Source organism: Vigna unguiculata, chromosome 3 (genome assembly GCF_037176805.1).
Source record: "Vigna unguiculata cultivar grain cowpea cultivar isolate G323 ecotype 2 chromosome 3, ASM3717680v1, whole genome shotgun sequence".
Taxonomy (NCBI): domain Eukaryota; kingdom Viridiplantae; phylum Streptophyta; class Magnoliopsida; order Fabales; family Fabaceae; genus Vigna; species Vigna unguiculata.
The window spans coordinates 17,629,061-17,653,329 of record NC_140794.1 but is presented as its reverse complement, the minus strand read 5'-3'; the positions used below and the strand labels follow the sequence as shown (position 1 = coordinate 17,653,329).

The 24,269-nt window shown below is 30.2% G+C and overlaps 1 protein-coding gene across 4 annotated transcripts; it reads right to left on the bottom strand.

The window, feature by feature from the left end:
• Positions 1 to 1,901: 1,901 nt before the first annotated feature.
• Positions 1,902 to 6,136, bottom strand: LOC114177693 (zinc finger protein 4-like). 4 transcript variants are annotated; one of them, XM_028063157.2, is made up of 3 exons: positions 6,082 to 6,136; positions 5,649 to 5,714; positions 1,902 to 3,015 (listed from the first exon to the last, which is right to left on the bottom strand). In XM_028063157.2, exon 3 carries the CDS (start codon positions 2,924 to 2,926, stop codon positions 2,183 to 2,185), a length of 744 nt encoding a protein of 247 aa, XP_027918958.1. In that variant the 5' UTR covers positions 2,927 to 3,015; positions 5,649 to 5,714; positions 6,082 to 6,136; the 3' UTR covers positions 1,902 to 2,182. The 4 variants fall into 4 exon arrangements, with proteins under 4 accessions (XP_027918958.1, XP_027918957.1, XP_085527424.1 ...); XM_028063156.2 differs by lacking the exon at positions 6,082 to 6,136 and adding an exon at positions 3,578 to 3,643 and having other exon boundaries at positions 5,649 to 5,907; XM_085671298.1 differs by lacking the exon at positions 6,082 to 6,136 and adding an exon at positions 3,593 to 3,643 and having other exon boundaries at positions 5,649 to 5,907.
• Between the last annotated feature and the right edge of the window lie 18,133 nt (positions 6,137 to 24,269).

The following is a 24,269-nucleotide window of genomic DNA, read 5'->3' as shown; positions in this document are numbered from 1 at the left end:
TATCATTTTTTTCAAAATCAAATTACACTTTTATGAAATTGAAGAATTAAGAAATATTTTAAATTGATCAATTTTTTTTTATAATAGATTAATTTTTTATCTTTTCTTAAACTCTTTGTTTTTCTCTGTATATGATAAATTTGGTTACTAAATACATCCGATGATAATAAATATATCATTTTTTAAATAGGTGAGAGATAATAAAATTATATTAAAAAAATTATAATAAAAATAAAAGAATCAACTCTTTCTTCAAAAGAAATATTTATGATAAAAATAAAAAAATACATCTATGTCAATTAAATTTGGGAAATAATTTATATGTAAAAAGTCTAATTTCTCACTTCTGAAATTTTTTGTCCTTATAATGGGAATCCTTTCTAGTGATCACCAAAATTTAACATAAAAGGTGGTCTCCTTTGTCAAAAGTTTTTTGTTGAAATGTGCGAGTCAACTATTAATGACCTTGGTCTAACACTTTCTTCTACATGTTTTGCGTATTCTCATCATTCTTTTTTTTTTTTCACATTTTCTAATTGAGTTTTATAATTACTAAAAGTTGATGACCCATCGATCTCACTACTTATCAAATTTGAAGAGGATTCGTTTCTCGTCAAAACTATTAATTTATGCGGTCTAGAAAAAATCGTCACACCTTGTAGTACACTAAATATTGTTAGCAATTTTTGCCTCTTATCAAGTTGTTGAAGATCACAGCTTTTGAATTCTTCGAATTTAACACCACTGAAGAAATATTTCTGAGATTATAAAATGAAATAACAAAAAATAGGTCCACCTAGAAGTCTGCACTCAAGCCGATAAAAATATTATATATATAACCAACAAAAAGGTGTAAGAAATAGTTGTTTTGTTTATTCTCTTTATGACTTTAATTATTTTCTTGTAATCTTTCTCTCAAATAACATTTGAATATCTCTGATACGAATAAATACACTTTATTCATATACGGTTGTCATTACTGCCTCTGTTGCTGGTTAAAAAAAATGTTTTTTGTTGAAATATATGTTTTAAAAAATATAATAACTATTTAAGTTTTTAATATTAAAATAAAAGCAAATAATTATGTTTTGTAAAAGTTACAGGGTAAAATCACGTTTAATTTGAAAACAAAACCACCCTTGTGAGAATTATCTTTGTTCCATTGAATGTTTGATTCCTTTCACCACCTGTGCCATTTGAAGTCCACTAGAACATGAATGAAAATCTTCAACCACAAGGAGTCGACTTTGCCGAAAAATTAGTATTTTCTGCGCAAAGATCCGTGAAATAAAGTCCAACATTGCAAATTGGTTCTCTTATAATTTTTTATATCAAAGTTATGCTCAAGACGCTCCCTTTCAAATGACATGGACTTCACAAACAACTTTAACACGCGAAGTCAACATGGACGGAAAAAAAAATCTTTTGTGTTATATATATATATATATATATATATATATATATATATATATATATATATATATATATATATATATATATATATATATATATATATATGCTTGGACAACTTTTGAAGGTTATTTTTCCTTAAATATACTTTTCAAAGGTAGCGTTTATATGACTTAACTGATTCCTTATTTTGGAGGTAAAAAGCTATTACTATTATTAATCATCACTTTTTTAGATTCTATTCTTCTTTTTCCGCTGAATGTGAGTCCTCTTTAAACTATGATGTAATAGTTTTTAACGAGGTGGTGTGATAACATGGCCATGATCATACGTGTTTCTATTAAGATTGGAACTCCTGCATGCAAAATCCACCAACTATTGAATCACATTCATACTCATATTTCTATCAAACAGCACTTAGATGTTAAACATTTACTCCAGAATCATCAATAATGAGGTAAAGTACAGACGAGAAGAAGCCATTGATAATGTGAGATTAAATAAGGTAAAATGGCCATTGGAAATAAACATCTCACTGTACAGTGCACGCCTATTAATTAATATTTAACTTCGGAAGAGAATCAAATACTAAAAACTCTTAGAGAAGTGATGCATACACACATACATAAAACTCTGATAATTAAACCCCTCACAATGAAAATGAGTGGTTGAGAAATGTGATTGTAAAGCAATGGATGATGAGTCACTTCTTAGCCACTTATTTATTACTCTGTGAGGCCTTTGTTTGTGTATGTATCATTCTGAGGTCAATTCAAAGCTTCAATGTGAGATCAGGAGATGCAGAAGCTTGTGGTGGAGGAGGCACAATTGGAACAAGACTGGGATTTGAGCTCTGAACATGTCCTTCAGTAACACCAGCTCCCTGGTCTACCTGTCTGAAACTTCCAGGCCAAAACAATCCAACATCATCATCTTCCACGAAAACCAGTGATCCAAAATGGTTTCTCTCAAATCTTGCAGCGGCTCTCATATCAGGAGTTCTCAGTGAGGATGAGACGTGTCTTTGGTGCATTGCAGAATGAGCTTCAAGACCAAGAGACCTAAAAGGTGAACCATGAAGAGGTAGAGATGCCAAACTTGTGTACCTCTCAGTGAACATTCCCATTCTCAATGCACGCTTAGCCATTGTCCTCTCCCTTTTGTGAGCATTTTGATGGCCCCCTAATGCCTGCGAACTATAGAACTTCCTCCTGCAGTAGTTACAAGAAAAAACCCTGGGAGTTGCTGTTGCTGATGCTGAAGCAGGAGGTTCAGCTCCCACTTCACTGCTAGCATCACTAGAACCTTTCAACTCACTATCACTGGAATTGAAGTTGAGTGTCAAGTCAAGGGTAACAGAACCTGGATCAGTTTCATCCTTTGTGAGACAGGAGGAAGTGGTGGTGCTGCCCTTTGTAAGATCATAAGATGCTTCATGCAAGGATACATTCGATGCCACCTGGCTACTTCCTTCTGAATGATTTTCAGGTTCCAAGTTCAAGTTTGGAGTCATCATGTTGTATGGACCTGTTAAGAGTTAACTTTTTTCCCAGAAGGCACTTGGGTGGAACAAATCCGTTACTCAGCTTACCATGATACCATTGTCTGCATTTTATCAAACACATTATATGTAAGGTTCAGAGTTTTGTTTGTGTTTGCAAAATGGAAGATACAAAATTCTGGCATTAATATGAAGTGGCAATAATATGCAATCGAAGTAGAGCAAACCCTGCCAATCCAATCATATAACATATCTAGCCTCGCATCAACTGCATGGTCCTATACATAGGCAACTGCATGGTTTCTATTGTGTTTATCCATCGTGCGTGCAAAAAATATAACTACTCTAATCACCAAAGTAAAAATATCATTGCAGAAACATAAGAAGATATAGAGCAAGTGTTACTGATGATAATTATGTGGAATATTCCTTCCACAAAACAAAGGAAAATCAGATACATATTAAGATGCTTACACAGTCAACATAATGCGAGTGATGTTATTCAAGTGTTGCTAACAGAGTACAAAGTGTTATCATTGCTGAAATATAGAGCAATAACCCAAAAGTAACAGTTGGCATATGAATTTCATCAAGAGAAAACACAGTTCACACCACATGTAACAGTTCATTTACAGTAGTGCCACTTTAAAGAAAATATCTCCTCACCAGAAAAATAGTTACCAAATTTTCTTGTTGTCTAACATGCCTATTTTTGTCTTTCTTCATAGGGACCTATCATGAATGGTAGAAAGAGAATAATGCCCAAGAGATTAGAAATTCAAACCACAAAAAATTCCTACCAATGGATTTTTCAGTTATGCAGTTTCTCAAACAGTCCCTTAGAATCCATAACATTTGTCTAATGTAAAATACTATATTATAAACGAATATATTTCTCCATTATGACCAAGATGAAGAGAATACATATAAGAGTTAGGGAATGAATATTGAAAAAATAAGAGGACATAAGAATAAGTGATGTAGTAACATGTATAGAAGTAACAGAAACAAAATTTGGCCTTATTTCTCACACAAATATGATTTCTTCTTGTTGCAGAGACCCTATTTCTCAGACAGATTTCTAGAATTATGTTATGCATTGTCACGTTATCCACATACCATTCTGCTATGCCAATCTCTATTAGTTAGTTTATCACCCACTAACTCAAGGAATTGAAGCTACAACAAAAAAAATTTGGTTCTTCCCCTTAAAAACAGAGTCCTTAAATGAACTCAAGTGTTAATTGAGGCATCCATACCAAGGCAATGTAAGAAGACTATGCAAATTGAAGGACGTATGAAGAATCAGAGGGACTTTCTTCTTTCATATCTTTTAAGCTTTTCATAACAACAATTTAGCGAAAATGTTTTCAGATGAATGTGTACTAATGCAAGAATAAACACCCAAGAAGAATAACTAGACAGAAATAGATTTTTTTTGCTATCTTTTTATTTATTTATTTCGTACAACAATGGAAACATACGTTGGATACAAGATAAGACTTAAATACAAAATGTACCTTGTGGGTCCTTACGACAGGAGATTTGGTGCAAAATGTACCTCATGTTCCTTATCCCTTGATGATACTTAAATGAGCATTATTATGTTATGTATTTCATATCTTTTCTTTTACTTAGTAGAATCTAGTTCGTCTAATGATGTTTAGCACATTTTATTTTAAGTAAAATACTAGAATAAGACAACCTCGGTGGCTATTTAGTTGGTCATAGCACAGTTCATTCCCTTTCTTCAAGACACTGCAGATTCCCACTAAAGTTTTCTCTCATTGATGCTAATTCAAGCAGAAAAATAAGTGATTCTATGGTGCACTAATTTAAGCAAAAGTATAAAAGTAGCATTTTTTTGTTGTCGGTTGTTGTGACCTATAACAGTTGTTCCGATCAATAGTAAATTGTGGAATTGTCCTCCAATCATGAGTCTACAAGGTATTTACCATGCCAAATTTTACAGCTATTAATCCTTCATTTGCTGGCAAAAGCAAATGGTATTTTCAAATATACTGAGATGAAAAGGGTCATGTCAGAAATTTGGTGGAGTTGCAAAATTGTATTCTTTAAATCAGATAGGTTTAACAGAACACTCGAGAGGGTTATTAACATAAACTTGAGAAATCTAATAAACTCCAGAGATTAGCCAGATAATTCTATAATCAACTAATTAACCACCCAAAAGCAGTTCTAAAACATGGAAATCGAACAGGTAATTATCACCTTGAATGGTCATAGGAGAAAAGAAGATGAAGAACAGTAGGAATTAAGATTTTAAGAAAATCACTAAACAATAGAACACAAGAAAAGAAAAGAGAAGTTATTCACATAAACTCTGGTGCTTCTGCTTGAACTTTACAACATAGATCTAAAATTTTGATACTCAACTAGTAGGCATAATCCTTTTCTTTTCTCAGTAAACTGACAAAACTGTAATTACCCATCACAGAAATGGTTATCACATAAACCAGACACAAAACCCTCAACATTAGCATAAAAACTTTTCATTTCTTGCAAGCCAAAGTGGACCTTCATGAAAACACAATAGGAGAAAAGCAGCAGAGCAATCAAAGGAAAAGTGAAACGAAAGAAAGAGAGTGAAGAAGGAGAAAAAAAAAGCAGCAGAAGAATGGGTTAAAATGCAGGGAGGAATTAGAAGAAAGTGCATAACCAAAAACAAATCTTTTTTTTTTTTGAGTGATTAGATGGGTGAAAAAGAGGAACTTACATAAGAAACCATAGTACAGTACGAAAAATCCGCAGGCTCCTTCCCTCACATGCTGTTTCTAGGCACCTAGTTGTGAGTATGAGGAGTATGAGCAACAACCAACAATAGAGGGTACCATGTTTTTTAGCATGAAGCAGTGTAAAAGGGTGAGTGAATAATTAAAAGGAGAGATAGATAAGATGACAGACAGAGAAAAAGAGAGAAAGAAAAAGAGTTATGTTATGGGAAAGCAAATAAGAGAGAGAGATAACATAAAGACATGAACCACGTCTTTTGTCGAATTTGAGGTTGTATTTGCCACTGCTTAACTTTAACTGATAAGGGCTAATTATCAGTAAGTGTGAACGTGTCTGTGTCTGTCCCTCTGTCTCTCTGAGATGTTAAAAATGACCAAACCAAACATCATAGACAAGAAAAGCAATCACTACTTTACCTGCCAAGACCCACCAGCTAGAACTCAACCAGACGCATGCTTCTGCACAAAACGTGAAACAACTAATAAAATCAAAATGTGGCTAATAATTTTAGCTATGTTTTATCTTCATAAATTCTCATCATGGTCCCACTCACTGTGCTAGAGCATGAATAATAAATATGCATCGGTTTTTTTCGTTTATAATTCAAATAAAATAGAATTTCCTTAATGGTCGTTTTGCGTCCACTACAAAAAAGAAAGTGGTCCCCTTCTGTTCATATTTAACGTTAGCTTTATGTCTTTTGGTGATATAAATTTTTTTCTATTATTATATCTGATTCAACTATAGAGGATATTTTTCTTTACCATTGATTGACCCAGCCACCTTTGTCATATTCATTCATATGGACTCCCATAACTTCCCCATCTTTTCCAACCTGCACATTGCATCATGCTCTTTCTTTCTCTTTCCTTTTCTTTTCTCCTCTTTTCTCATTAGCCACTAAAACACCCCCGCACTTATCATTACCACCGTTTTATTTGTTTATAAAACTATAACATAATGGAGATGAGCTTATTATAGTTTTTCCTTGCACTACTAACCTAACTCAAAGATACGACATAATGATAGTTAAGGATTCGTTCGTTTAGAAATAATATGGTTACTATTTATATCACTTCCAGTAATTTCACATCGAAGTCAATATCCTTTCTTCTTTTATATTTTAAGATGTTTTTTAAAGACAAAACCGTGACAGAACACACACTCCAAAATAGACAATGTCTGGGATACATGGTGATTGACAATAATTCTATCATTAGACTCCCTTAAGTCCTCTATTGAGATGATTTGTCATTCTCCTTAGACTTCTACGGGAAGACTTAGGTTCTTACTACACTTAATAGTCTCACATTACAGACTGTTTAAAAACTCCTTGTATCCTCTGAGGCTAAATTTTGAGTTGCAGATATAGTGAATTGTTTGACTCATATCTCATTAGTGTTAAATTTAAAACTTTGAGTTTGATCTATATGATCCATGAACCGGCCTCAATCAACCTTAAAACAAGTCTCCTTTTATTACTCCACCAAATAAATGACTTAAAAACGTCTCAACCTAGAAAGTGACCACATAAAGTGGATCAGGGTCAAGATCAATTCTTTCACAACAAAAATTCAATTAAATCCTATAAATACTTTTTAAAATTAAATGTTTTTTTAAAATATTTTACATTGCAAATTGATCAATTAATATTTTAAATCAATTTTAAACTAATTTGACTAAGCTCGATGTGTGCTTCACTTGACGTGAGTTCAACTTGATTCAACTCGACATAATTAGTCCAATTTCGGTTAGCTTAACATGGGTCTTACTTGACTCGGGTGCGTCCAACTTGACTCAACCCAAAGTGTATTTGACCAAATTTGTTTAAGATTTACCTAACTTGACTTGGTCTAAGGTGAGCCTAACTTTATTCCACCTGCTAGTTGTTTGATTTGACTTAACATAATACGGTTTTGACTCAACTCGGTCCAATGTGGGCTCAATTCAAATCAACACGTCTTGGACACAATCAACTTTGGCTTAACTTAGACCCTACCTTAACTTGTGTCCAACCTACCCAACATATTTGACCTAAGCCTGACCCAACCCCACCCATCTTGACCAGGAACTGACCCAAACAAACTTAGTCTCTTCCTAAACCAATCCAACTTGACTCGATATGAGTCATCTTAGTCTGAATTGACTTGCCTGAAAATAGATTAAGTATAACCTAATTTTGTTCAAACTAAGTTTGGATTAGAATTGAACAAATGTTTTTCATTTGCATAAAAAAATTAGGTAATTTTTTTCTTTGCATTAAATATATTTTGGGTTAAATATAATTTTGGTCCCTTCAGTGAAAATTTGAATTAACTTTTCCTCGGAACTTTAGATCAATTTAGTCATTCATTTTTAGAAATACATGGATTTAAACTTTTTAACCAAATTTTGTTAAGTTTATTTGATGTTTTAAACGTGTTTTCTCAATTAATATCAAAGAAAAAATGTGTCAAACCGTGTGAACAAACTCAAATATATCATGAAATGCGTTTGAAATGTCAAATAAATTTAATAAAATTTGGTTAAAATAACTAAATTCACGCATTTCTAAACTTAAAAGTCTAAATTAGGTTAAAGTTTAAAAAAAAGGAACTAATTTCAATTTTCATAAAAAGTTAAAGGATTAAAAACATATTTAACTCATATATTTTTCGTTTGCAAACTAAGATAAAAAATTATTTTTGGTTCCTAAACTAAATATAGACCTATTATGGGTCTCTGTTTTATGAAATTCAAGTAAAATGTTATCTCCAGCAAGCTACACATGGGAGTTTTTATCCTGCAACAAAAACAGAGTCTCATAATGAACTATAATATAACCTCCACATATCATTTATTGGGAATAATATTCCACATTTCTTTCATAGCAAAGGAAAGAAACAAAATAGAGATATATTTAGGTTAAGGATAAAACACAATTCTTTAAAATAACTGGAGATGAAAATTGTAATTAACCTTCTAATTTTGTATTTCTATTCTAATTAAAGGGTTCATAGTTACATCAGTTAAAACATTCAAAGTGTCTTATCTTCACCTTCATCGAAATCCTTCTTTATATTTATCTTTGTGACTCCTCGGATTCTCCTCCTGTTCAATGTTCATTAAATTTTTTCATTTAATTCATGTTTTTGTCATGTTTTAAATAATTACTAAGTTATGAACTTTAACCTCCTCTTTTACTGTCTCATACTTCTAATATAGTGATATCCAAATATTAAATCTAACAACTAAATCGGCCTTTTTGCACTCACCGGTACTGAACCTGATGTCAAGTCGGCTTTTGACCTCGTTGATATTAGGGTTAACACTATAATTTCCAAATGGATTTTAAACTATAACGAATGTACTAGAAGATAGGAGTGCCGTGGCTAGAAGACTTTTATTGTGTTTTATTCCTAAGAACTTTTCTTAGACGAGGATTTACCCTTATAAGCGTTCTAAACGCTGACCCACGTAGATAATCTCTGACCTGGACTAAATTGCTATATCTATTGAATTTCCCTCTCTAAATTGTTCCTTCTAAAAGACTTCTAGTATGTTTTGGATATGTGTTTCGTGACATGTGACTTCCGGATTTCCAAAACCCATATACATAGTTTCTGTGTTTTTTTAATTGATCTGAAAATCAACAAAAACGCAAGTACTATCAAACATTTACTTCCTTATATACCAAACAAAATAAAACAGCTCAAATAACTGATACGTTTTTCTGTTAATTGATATAAAGATCAAATCTAGAAGACTTGATTTGTGTTTGTTTATAATTATAAAAAAATATTTTTCTAAATAGAAGTTTTTATTGTTTAGGTATAAATAATCTATAACCATTTTTTTTTCTGCAAAAAATAATTCATTTACTGATAAACACTTTTAAAGTAACATCATTGTCTTTCCTAAATATTACAATTGCAATGTTAATGCAATTAAATATATTTAGAAAAGTCAGCATTGTGATAGTCACATGTAAAGTAACTATCACCGATGAAGTCAATAATATTGTCATGTGTCATTGTTATCTCACATGTGTTATATTCAATTCAGTCTTAATTTTTGTTAGTTTTATTCAATTTTCGTACATTTTTAGTTAACTTTAGTGGATTTAGTCCCAATTTTGTTCCTTTACCAAATTTGATTTTTATATAAATGTTATACATTGTTTTTATTAAAATTCACATTTATATTAAATATTTCTTTCATTATTTTTATACCAAACTTAACTATACTTTTGGAAGGAAATTATTAGATTTATGTTAGATTTTTGCTACATGTAAAACATAGGGTTAGAGTTAGTTTAAAATTATAAGAAAAACTCTTCATTCTTTTTAAAATTAAAAGGACAACTTTACGTTATTTTTTAAAAGTTAGAAGGAAAATTCTTCATTATTTTTAAAATGATAAGTAAAGTTCTTCATTAGTTTTAAAATTAGAAGGAAAGTTCTTCATTACTTTTAAAATTACAAGGGGAGTTCTTCATTATTTTTAAAATTAGTAAGAAAATTTTTCATTATTTTTAATATTAGTAGAAAAATTCTTCATTATTTTTAAACCAACTCTAAACTTATTTTTTACATGTGGTAAACATCAAACATAAACCTATAATTTCTTTCCAATAATATAGTTATGATTGGTTTAAAAATAATGAAAGAAATATTTAACGTAAATTTAAATTTTAATAAAAAATTTAATATAAAAATTAAAGTTGATCAATTTGGAGAGAGACAAAATTGAGACAGAATTGAACAAAATTAACAAAAAATTGGACTAAATTAAACAAAATTGGGACTAAATTGAACAAAATTAACGAAAATTGAGACTGAATAGAATAATATAAGGCATGTGACACTAACACGTAGCAATGACACTGACTTGACACGTGACAATGACACTGACTTAATATGTGGCAGTAAAAAAATTCAAAAAGTTAAAAAAATTAAAAAATTTATGAAGTGACACACGACAATCACTTTTCACCTTCTGTTAACAATCTAAATGCTATCTTAAAAAAGGACCAAATTAACCACAATTTACAAAAACTATGACTTTTTTTTAACATTTTAAAAAAATGAGGCCCAAATTAAACAAAGTAGACGAAATTTGGGACAAATAATGTATTTAAGTTAAAGACTTTTTTCATCTGAACTTTCAAAGGAAGTAAGAAAAGCATATTGAAGATATTGAGAATATATTCAGATGAATATACATCAACGATCAAAATACACAACGTCATTATGAATACCAAGACCTAGATGAAAAGAAAGAGAATAAAAGTGAGAAAATAGAGAAATGGTGAAAGAATGGAGAACAACAAAAAATGTCAAATACTTAAAGAAGATTCAAAGGGAAAAGACATTATGAGCTTAGAGTCAAATCCAAATTGTTAAGTGATATTGAATTGAGTGATAAGCCATTGTAATATCCTTCACACTATACCCTATGATCTTTATTATACTCCCTTATTTGAGAGATTGTTATTTGTTATATCAATTGAGAGTTCCTGATTTTAGAGGGATATTGAGAAGGGTACCTGGAGAGGTTTATACTCGTTATAACTTGAAGAGGTTAATACTTGTTGTACTCTGAAAATGTTGATACTCATTATAATCTGAAGAGTTTGATACCCATTGTTACTTGGAGAGGTTGATACTCATACTAGTCAAAGGATTTGATTAGTGAAATATTTTAAGCAAGTTGTTTAAGAGATTGAACATGACTTCAACGTTTTGAGATGAACCCATATAGATATATATGTGTGCAATCTTTTTTCTCATGCTCTTATTTTGATTTGTTAATTACTATACAAAACATTTTAAAATATCTACAACTTTATTCATCCACATCTCTAGAACCACTTTGCACCAACAATAATTTCTTAAAATAGAAATTGTTGTATTAATAAATATGTTTTCAAATGAAGTTTTTACTTTGTGAATTTTAGGCCTACAAGAATAAAAGGACGATTTGAAATTAATAACAAGTTCTAACTTTACAAGAGAAGAAAATTATAATGTATGGTTGTCCTTATTTTGAGATTTTACTTTTATTCCTTTATTGCTTTCAAATAAATAAATAAATATATATATATATATATATATATATATATATATATATATATATATATAAAATGAGGAGAATGAGAAATGCAACATATACTTATTCATGTTGTGACGTTTTATGCTGTTTTATGCTTTATTCTCTTCCCTGTTTATTTCTATCATACCCTATAAGTGGGTTTATTAACGAGAAGAGAATAGAGAAAATTGAAATGCAATATGTTCTTCATGAAACACGCGTTTACAGAAAATGTAGTTTATTTCATGAGAGAGAAACAAAATTAACCTAATTATTATTAATTAATATATTTGAGACTAAATAAAAGGTTTAAATTAAAAGTCATTCTTTCTATTTAAAATTAAAATAACATATATAATTAAATTGATTGATTTATAAATAAAAAGTTATAAAAAATTAAAATTAGCGTATGTACTTGCTACAATTTTGTATTAGTTATTATCTACTTCAAATATTTTTTTCATACATTACAATAGGATAAGCAAATTTAACGACTTTATGTTATGAGCTACCAACTTTAAGCTAATTTTTAAATTTTCAACTATCTTCGCTGAGCGTAACTTAAATCGAATTACGAGGCTTAAAACATAACAATATCTTGAATTTAATACCAACATTTGAATGCATCAAAACCAACCTTGAATTGCATGGATTAAGTCATGTTACCCAAAATGAATAATGAATTTATATAAGGGATGGTGCAGCTCTCGTGAATGTAGACTTGAAATTCATTTGCAATGACCACAGTACAAGAACATTTAACGAGGTCATATTTGTGATGATCTCAGTGTACAAGATTTTGGACAAAATTAAGAAACATGATTCTTATGATTTGGTTACAAAACATGATTGCTTCTTTTCATGATTTTCAATTTAGCATTCTTCATCCCCAAAAGCAAGCCCCTTGCATAAATGCTTTATAAAATTCGCTATTATTCCTAAGCTTATTGCAACAAAAAATAAGTTAAAAAAATATAAAATGTGTCACATGCTACTTTTATAAATTTTGTAAAGCGTTTTAATTATTAAATTAAATATTTAATAACAATTAAAATCAATGGTGATAGAAAATATGATTATTATTATTATTATTGGATAATTTTTCACACATAAAATAGATGAGTTGACTTACGAATATAAAAGATAGAAATAGGTCGATGGAAAGAAAGACATAGGTAAGAAGTAGTGGAGTGTGAGAGGGAATAATTGAATCACTATCAACCTTTGTACCTTAACCATAACCTAAACCTTAATCTCAACCTCAATCTGTTGGTCTTCCCTTCTATCCATGTGCACTTTGACTTCACCAATATTGTTGTCCGATGTGTTTCTTTCGCACTAGTCCCTAACTTTGTGTTTTTCTTTTTCCTATGCCTTATTATGCCTCAAATATACAATAAGCCAATCATTACATCATTAAATAGATAGGTGTAATGGCCCCTACTAATTTCAAACAACTGAAAAATAGTGCATTTATTTTTTGTTATTATTGTTTTACTTTTATTACAAAAAATATAGGCTTCGTAGTCGATTACCATTTTTCTGTATCTCAAAAACATTAAAATACATATCATAATTAATTATATTCTACTTAAGGTCATTCATCATAATTTAGTAAAGAAAGTCTTTATTGACATGATTTTAAGTGTTTTGAGAGTTCTCGAAATGATAATTAATTACACTATTTTATTAAAAAAATTTAATTACCGATAAATTTTTATTGACAAAAATAAATTTGTTGGTAAACACAAACTTATCTATAGATTTTTAAATTTAAACTACTAACAAATACTTTTGTCGGTAGTAATCGATCTGTTAATAATATTCATTTCCCTACAAGAAAATTCTTAAGTATTGACAAATTTTAGTAAAAAATAATAATTAATCATCGTAGTAATTAATTTAGATACCACTTTATAAACTAAAAATTACTGGTAATTAAAATAGTTTCTAAATTGGTCACTAACATTAACTATAACAAGGTTTTGATTACCAAAGAAATTGAATTGGTAACCAAAACTTTGATAATTAATGTTAGTGATTAATTTAGAGACCAATTCATTATAATGATCAATTTAGAAACTATTTTAGTTACCAATAATTTTTAGTTTATATATTGGTATATAAATTTGTAACGTCCCATTTAATTTATACACGCAATTAAAGGAAACGCCACACATAAGATAGTATAACAACGCAGTCCCGGGGTTCTCAACATCACCCCTACAAAACTAGGCACACCACGATGCCAACAAAAGCAGGATAACGGTTTAACTAAAAGTTTACAATCTAATAACCACGAATACAGGGGTCATGGCCCTAAAAAAAGCATGAAGGAAAGAAGTATAAGATCCAGCCCAGATGGCTAAGTAGCGGAATCGCCATTCCCTTGTTGACCATGAGAACCTCGCCCATATGCTCCCATCAACCAAGTTGATGATCATCGTAAGGAAGAACAACCACATACAACACAACCATGCAACAAAATGGGTAAGCTAGAGCCAACAACATATTCATCATACAGTCAAATATATTTTCATCATCTCATATCCATATAACAACCAAACATGTTATGACTCTTCATTCAATACACTACGACTCAACTCGACTCATCCGGATACGTATAACTTGGTCGGATTCAGCGGATGCTTGCACTTGTGGTGGATACCTCTACCGACCCTAAGCTGCTCGATCATGAGCTATGTGTTACAAATGTTACGATGAATCAAATTTCTCTCACCACAAGGTTAGCCCTTAATGGATTTCAAGCCTCCTGCTACCCTCACCACAGGAGTCAGTCCGCTCTAGGTGAGACTAACTGGCTCCTCACAGTGTCAGGATGCAACCTTACCTTGAATCCTTACCTAGTTATACAGATGGGGCATCACCATGGACACCCACTAACAGGGGCCATGAGATTACGTCCCGACCACTGAAGCGTAGCCCCGGAGGTCTCACCTAGAGACCCCAAGGAATTACATGCTGACACGGACCAACATTCATAAAACAGCAGTAGGAGAACATCAAAATCATGTTTACAATTCCATACCCATCCATGAGATTTATTCCTCATACGCATCACATTTTGAATCCATACATCTGATCATCACCATCCCATGAGTCTAGGGTCTCATCTCATGTCAATACCATGTTCCTTTAGTTTCAAACCACATATTCATTTCACATGCCAAGTTTCCCCTAACACCCATCATTCATCATTTATGAATCATGTCACACATATATAGCAACCATTAGGCATATATCCATACACTTGTACATGCATCTCATCATGGCAGTCATACCCAAACAATTTCAATCATAAGTGAGTAAATACACAACCCACACCACACTGTCTCGCCCAAATCCCTCGCTCAGGCTGAAGGGTCTCGCTCAGGCGAGTCCCCTTCACCTAGGCGAGGGCTCAAAAAGAGCTTTAGGAAGCAATGCGGGATCTCGCTTAGGCGAGACCCCTCTCGCCTGGGCGAGATGCTCGCTCGCTCAAAATAAAAAGTGGGTCGCCTGGGCGACCACTCGCGTAAGCTGGTCTAGGCGAGCCCCTGTTTGTCTCACCTAGGCAAGACTGGCCCGCCTGAGCGAGATTAACAGGTCTCGCCACTGTTTCACCTGTAGCAGCCATGTTCTCCACCCAAACAATTCATGCAATATACTCTCACGCATCAGGACGAAATATCACACCATAAAATCAGCACCTAACTCATACACGGTTCAGAAGGATGACTCAAAACTAAAAACTCTAACTTCCCGTACCTGGAAGAGGGCTAACGGAGCTTCGACACGGGACCTCGGGGTGCACCAACTCAAGGATGGCTCACAGAACTGGCAGGACAGCGAAAAAGAACCAGGGAAACTGAGTCAACAGAGGCTTTTAACTGAAAATATGAAACAAGATAGCGAAAAGGGAATCAGTACGGCTGGGAGAGGCACTTACATGGAGTAGAAGTCCCTTTAGCTTACGTGACAGTCGAACGAAACCCTAGCGGAGGGGGTGACGGCAGCAGCTCAAGGCAAGGGCAAAGTTTTTCTGAAAATGGTAAGGTACGTTAAGTTTAGGGCAGACCTAAGGACTTTATACGTTGGGCCGGCCTTAGGCCCACTTACAAGGGCAGCCCACTAACTTTAGGGCAGAAATAAAATGGGGGTCGTACAAAATTAGTCACTATAATGACTAATTATTTTTTGTCATTAAAATTGGTCAATATTTAGGAATTTTCTCGTAGTGTTGGTAAGATTGATTGGTAAATTATAGTTTGCATTACCGATGGATATTTTTGCCGATAATGTATCTGATGATTTGTTTTGTTGGTAAACTCAAATTAATGATGAATTTTTGCTATTATGCAATTTTCTTATAGTGTTTTGTAATCAATTACACGCGTTTTCAACAATGAATAAAGAGCATATTTAATCATTTAGAAGAAAAGTGATATAGACCTCTCAACCTGCACCTAGAAATTGAGAAAAATGTTTTTTGAATTCTTCTAATGATCTAATAGAAAATGAAGAATTCAACAACAACAAAAAAACTATAACATATATTTTCATGTTTAGACATAGGATTGCACAAAATTGTAGGACTAATTTTAAGGAATTATGAACATGTAAAGGACTAAAAAAAGACTTTAAACATACCTGAAAGATTTAGAAAAATAAAGTAAGCAATGACAATGAAAGACAAATTCAAACTACACAAAAACATGCAATAGAATTCCTAGACATAACATTGATTCAAGGCAATTGGAACAAGAATTTGAACCAACTAAGAAGGAAACTAAACATGGATTAAGCAAGGAAATTAAACTAACCTAAACACCAAGGAAGCATGCCAAAAAAGAAGGAAATTTAAATAAGAAGGAAATGATAGAACTTTGATACCAAAATGATAGAAGGCTTTCCGAGGCTCCAATGCGATGAAATTTTTTTTTAAGAGAAACATAAAACTCTTCCCAAGTTTCAAGTGTGAAACTCGACACTAAACTCGACACTAAAGGCCCTCACTTTCAAGGAAGGATCCTTGGTAGTGAGCCTAACAAAAAAACTCTAAAATTAAGTGACTTCAAAGAACTAGAAAACTGACACACAATTCAAGGGATGTGGGACTAAAAGACTCAAGTGCAACTGAATAAAAAAGAACTCAATGCCTTCTCTTAGCAAGTCTCACATCTACAAAACTTGTTCTTTTTAAGCCTTTATAAGTGCTTTATCTTGGATGCTTTTTATGTAGTCGAGTGGGTGTGTACGGTGGTTGTGTATCAATTAGGATTTTGACTTCTCTAATGAAGAGGGCTAATGTGACTAAAATCACAAATCCTTCAACTGCACTATCAGTTTAGCGTCTCCTCTTGGAAATGTCCTACATCAAGCAAATCTTGCAAAGCTTTCGTGTTTATTAGCATAAGCCATTGTAGATGAGATGTGGCCTTGTGAGGAGTGCCCTTGGTTGTGTGGAGAGTAGTTTTTGTCGTAGCTGACCATATGATTTTGGATCATACCACTCAATCTAGATGAGACCCAATTATAAGCCCACTTATGTTTCTATAAATTTTACAAAGAGAAAAGTATACATATACAAGTGTCTACCTTTTTTAAATAATACTAAGAAAGAAAACTCTTATACATTTATTTACAAGGCTAAGAAGAAGGAAGAAAAATCCTTGTATTTTATTCAAATGTAGAGTCTTTCCTCATGAGGGTTCATCTTCTTTTATCTTCTTAATCAATGTTTTTGTGACTGAATGGTTTCCATTAAGAATTATCACTAAAGAAAATTATTTGAATTTGACATGAATCCTTATGTAAAAAATCCTTATATATAGACCTTGTACTCATGAACTCCTATACTACTAAGGTCTATCATATAAACCTCTTAAAAGTTGGAGTCTAAAAGTCTCTAATTACAAGAAATATAAGACCTAACATAAATAAGTAGAAAAAATTATATGATCCAAACAAAAAATAACAACAAAATAAATAAATAACTAAATTGTGTTCTAGCTTCAAATATCCTTTATGATCCCCCGAGAGGTTTCATCCATGATATCATCATTTTTAGAAGTATTTCAAATTGACCATGCACTTTGATCTTTTTTTTAGCCAACCTTTTGAACATTTTAAATGCAACTATATTTTCCTTCTTAGTTGTAATATTGTATTACATTTTCATACACTTTTTATTACACCTTTTATTAAATTTTTTTAGGTTACCATACTTTCTAATTAAACAATTAGATTTTTCTTATCAATGATGAATACTATATTTTGTTAATCAAATGCCTGTTCATTTAATTCTATAGTTTTAGTCTATTTTATTTTTATATATTTTTCAAAATAATAGACTATGTTAAGTAAAGACAATTGTCATATATTGAAATTGAAATTTCAATTCAAAATTTTAGTAGGTGATATGTTGGAATTCTATTTTGAATTACATAATAATTTCATTTGGATTTGATAAAATTGATTGGGAAGTGCTATATTCAAATTGCAATTCATAAGCATGTGGTATATATTGAATTGTGTTTCACTTTGGAATTTAAATTTCATTTGAAATTGAAATTGATTAGCAAGTGCTACATTGAAATTGGAATTTGATCTGCAATTTGGAAATGAAATACATCAAAGAAAAATTCCTTCTTGACCATCGTCAAGTTTAGGCTAGATGAATGCAAATACACCCTAAATCCAAAATAATATCTCATTTAACATAGTCTAGATCAAGACTAACTATCTTAAATTATTAATTTTATGAATCATAGGGTCAACCTAATAACAACGACTTTAGCATCATTTAAGCATGTGATGTAATGTTCAAGCTTATGTAAGACCATTTCCAACAATCTTCACTAAACAATTAACAAAACACAAAATGTGGAAGATATCAAATGTAAGAAAAAACTCCAATCCACTCTTACATGGACGTAATACCAATATTAAACACAACTTAGTATCGACTTAGTTATTTACATAAGATTATGATTGACCCTAAAATTAACTTTTATTTAACGATAAGATATTGAGTATTATTTATTTTAATTTGTGGTTTTTCTATTTATAGTCTAAAAGTTGAAAATTTTAATTTTTTTTCTAGTTTTGTATGAAAGAAATTGATTGTATGTAAATTATTTAATGAAAGTTATTTTATAAATGAGGAGGATCCTCATCCCCAACAACAAGCAACAGTTCCAAAACAATACATGAGGTGAAGATGAAGAAGAGATGAGCATGCGAATTAGTATTTGTTCCAACATATAATGGTTAAGTCCTTGCAAGATTATGAAATCAATCACGTTGTTTGTTCTCTATAACTACACGCCTTTTCATCGATCTTCTTTCATCTTTGAAAATATGATTGATGGTCTTCTTGGCTGCTTTTGATCAAACGTTAGTGGATGATGGAAAATGCACTACATTGCTTTCACCTTTCATTCTTCTCCACTATGTAAAATCCACTTTAGGGTTTGATATTGACCATGACAATTACAATAGTAACAATACTTATCATAGGATAAAATTGTTTCAATACATTCATTTTATTGGTATTGTACTTCAGTGGGTCTCTTTCTTCACAACTTTATCGTAGAATGTCCTTTTATTCAACAAAAAATGGATTTAACTATTCTCTATTATTATCTATCACATACAAGAGAATTCCACATTCACTTGCATTATTTTGAAAGCTTTTGTTAGGCAGCACGTATATATTCTAAAGCATCACACATTTTTATTCTTTAGGTATAATTTTTAAGAAAAATGTTGTTAACTTATAATTCTATAAAATGATATTTTAATTTGTATATAAAAAAAAGTAAAATATTATAAAATAACCAAGGTTTTAAAGTTGGAAAATTTTGAAAATAAAAAATGTTAAACGAGAGAAAGGGGACACATAGATTTTAGATTAGGTAGAGGAAAATAGGTTGATGAAGACAAGTTTTGTTAGTGGTGGAGACTGTAGTAGAGACGACTATACGTGAGATATGTCAAAATCTTTTGACACTAATTTTGAATCCCTTTTCCCGTGAAAACAACTCCACTGCCATAATTTGTTAGACCAAATATCAATATATATTAACGTAAGATAATAACTTATATAAAACTTTTTATTTATCTTAGTATCAAAACTATAATCCATCATTATTTTTAGTCTAAAGTAAGCTTATATAAAAACGATGAGTTAACATATATATATATATATATATATATATATATATATATATATATATATATAATATCATTAAAAAAACTTTTAGATAGTGACTAATTTTAGTGACTAATAATTATCAGTAATTATAGTGATTAATTTAGATATTAATTTACAAAACTAAAAATTATTAATTACTAAAATAGTAACTATTATAAATAAAAAATTATAATTAATTAGTAAATTAGTCTTTAAAATTAGCTATCATGATTTTGACTACCAAAAGAAATTATTCACTAAAAATTAGTTACCTAGGTTTTAGTTATCAAAATATATTACTTTTTAAATTAGTCTCTAATTAATTAATAACCAACTATAAATTTTTATTTAAAATAGTGAGCATTTTAATAATAAATAATTTTTAATTTTTTAAATTGATATCTAAATTGATGATTATAGTCACTAAATATTTTTTATTTTTAGAATTGGTTTCTAAGCGAAGATTTTTCTTAATGTATAATGTCCGAAAGAATAAAAGATTATTCCTCTTTATTTTTCTTAATATTTTAATTTATGTGTATTTAGGAATTTTTTCATATGATAAATCCAAGATGGAACTAAGTGATCCTATGAATAAAAAAGAATATTGTGATCATGGAAAGTGTGGCAGAACACACTTTGGTTTGACTCCAATACAGAACCTCCACTGTGATGAGTTGTGATAATTAGTATAAGTACAATAATTCAATCAAAATTAATATAGTATCCAATCCACAAAATTGAACATGCTCCTTCGTATTATTTTACCTTATATTTAAATTTAGAAAGATTTGATTAAGTGGATGAAGAGAATAAGATGCGAGGGCAAGAATAAGGGAGAAGAAAACAAATTGATAAAAAGAGATAAATCGACTTTACGAAGAATAAGTATTCCATCAATCAGAGAAGATTACAAGAGAGATGAAACATCAGAAAACGTAGTCTTTGACTTCTTATCGTCAGATTTAATCCTCATGCTAAATGGTACAGGGTAGAGATGGTAAATAAATCTGTCCTCGTGAATATTACCCTTAACAGAAAATCTCCGCATTAATTGGATATGTGTATGGGTATACGTATGGAAAATTCCCGACTTTTTAATTGGATATGGGATGGATATGAGGATGTACATACCCCCGCCATAATACCCGTTCTCGTTTAAATTATAAAAATATTCACAATTAATTAAGTAACCATATATATATATATATTATTTTTTTTTTCTTCTCATTATTTGGTTTGTCATGAAACTCTTTGCATCTCAATTATATTTTCCATCTTATCATAATTTTTATGTAATTATGTTAAAAAGATGTATGCCTATTATTTTTAATATTTTTATTTATTGTATATTTTCTTTTTATATGAGAATATTTAATACTCTCAATGTAAGTATTTAATAGCATAAACCTTTCGTTTACTAGGTAATATAAAAAAATCTTTTAATTATTATTATTAGTTTTTGTTTCATTTGAATAACTCTTTTGTTTAGTTAAAATATTCATTTTTTGTTATTTCTCAACCATTGAATATATATGTTGATATTTAAAAAGTTTTCTTAGATTTCTAAGATATTTTTCAACTTAAGATACCCTTAATTATACATTTATTTTCCTTTGTGAGATTTCTTTCAATAGTCTCTCAAATTGTTTCTAAACATTTGTTAATTTTTTAATATTTTTATTTGTTGTTTATTTTCATTATGTAGAATATTATTTCGATATATTTTATCTAATTATTTTTTATTTTCTAACTCATTATCAATCATACTGTAATTTTTTCACTATAATTGTATAAATAACTTTTATTTACTACGATATAAAAATTTATTGTAATTGTCATGAATATTTCTTTTATCACCATCCAACATAATTGAAGTTCAAAAGATACAAGATCTATGTTAAAATTTTATTATTATGATTACTATTTGTTCTTTGTATCATTTTGATCAAGTGATGTATTATAACTTTTATTAGTGTATAAAAAAGAGATTCATTAGAATTTAAAAGATTGAAGTAAACAAACATTTAAAACATATTTTAATTTGAATATTTTTTTCCTTTTATATTTTTTAAAAAATATTTTTAAATTTTATCAACTAGGTTTCATTAATGTTTGCAAATTTAATAAATGTGTTGGTTCTCATGAAATTTTATTTGGTATTATAATCTAAAATGTAAAAAATTATAATTTATTTTAAAGTATTTGATATCGAAGAAATAATCATCCTTCTAATATTGAATATTTGATAATATTATGTTTCCTTTACTATAATTTTTTTATTATTTTATAAAAATTAATTAAAATTAATATTGAAGTAATAAAAAAATGGATATGAATATGAGATTATATCCATTATCCGATAAAAATGAGGATGAGACAAAAGATTAATATCCATTGAGTTTGAATATAAAAATAAAAATAAAACTTGTGTCAGCCCGTCCGTTGTCATCTCTACACATAAGCATAAGGCAGTTATATACTCATTCACGGTAAACATTTATAAAAAGAACATGGGATTTTTTATTTATTTGAAGAGATATTCATTCAGTCGTTTTATCATCTTATCAAATATGATAGAAAGACTAATCATTGTCCCTTTAACGGTGACGTGATAATATTTTTAGAGTAAATTACACTCTTCATCTTTAATAGATCAGAACATTCTATTTTTCTCCGATCTCGTGTCTTCCCACTAGAGATTTAGTTTGACTTTTATCATTATCTATTTGATCTTTAATAGATCAGAACATTCTATATGTCTTGTTTTCAACTTTTCAAGTATCTTTTAATAATTATAAATTAAAATTATTTTACTTTTGGATTTTTAATTTATACAATATTTACTTACTGTTTTGAGTATATTTTTTTTTTGGTAATTATTTTTTTTTTATCATTCTAGTTATATTAGATTGTAAATTTTCATAACTTCAGAATGGATATATATTTTAGATATGGAGTCCTTTATTATTTCTGATGAAATTTAGAAGTTGAGAAATTTTGTAAAAACCCTTTCATTAGCTTTGTGTGCACTATTATCTTAAACTTTTGTAATTGATCTTGTAGACCACATTTTCAAAGTTCAAAGTTTGTATAAGGCTTAAATACGCTAAAAACAAGCATACAAAAATCATTGGCCAAAAAACAAAGATTTTGATTTTCTCCTTTTCTCTCTTTTCTGATTTTATCTTTTCATATTCTTTTGTTTTGTGTTTTTTTTTTCTTAACAATGAGGGACTAAATCTCTGAAAATCAATTTACATAATAAAGATCAAACAAGTGAAATTGACTTTTGCATCAATCTTTCTTTACTATGATTTTGTTATTCTTTTATCTAATTTCAGTGTTACTCTTTGTGATATCAAATTGTGTTTTTGAGATTAGAATTCAAATTAGGAATCAATTGAATCTTGATTTGCTAACTGAATAGGTTGAAATTGAGATTTAATTTGTATTATCAATTTAGTTGATTAATTTAATTGGTTAATTGTTTAAACTTGGATCTAAATCTTTACCTTGTGTTTGGATGAAGCATTTCAACAATGCTGAGAAATTGAAATGCATTATATTTGAATTGTTTGCAATTAATTCCCTTCATTTTCTAAATAACTTGTTTGGATAAAGAAATTTAAATATCTTACATTTCAATTTCTTGTTTGGATAAAATAATTGAATTTCTTGTGAGATAAAATTTCATTTTATCAATATTTATTTTAGGCTTAATTATGCTTTGAGTTCATGATAAATTTGAAAACGGGCCAGTCAGGTTTGTTAGGTCAACGAGTCCGTCTAGGTCATTGAGCATGCCCGACATGTCTGGGTCGTCAAGCCTACTTGGGCGGTGTGGGTTGTCGGGCTTGACCAACCTGTTTGAGTTATCAAGTTCGTCCGACCCATATGTGTCATCAAGTCACTCTGTTTGTCAGGGGTCGTCGGACTCGCCTGATCTGTCTGGATCGTCGGGCCCGCTCGACCCGTTTGTGTTGTCAGGTTGGTCTAATATGTCTGGATCGTCTAGCCAGCCCAACCTATCATGGTTGTCGAGTTTGTTGGGTCCGTTTGGGGTTGAGTCTAGAGTGTGAGGTTGAGTGAGAAGAATTTCAAATTTCACATTTTTTTAGGGTATTTGAATTTCTTCTAATTTAGCTAATTGAAATACTTCAAAAAAATGCATGCATTTTAAATGCTTTTTAATTTTTCTATCCAAACAAAGCATTTCATTGCAAAGAATTTCAAATACTCCAAATAAATGAATTACCCTCTTGAATTGCCTCATCCAAACACACTAGAGAACTATGATAAGAGGATTGTTTACTTCTTGAGTTTGTGAATTGA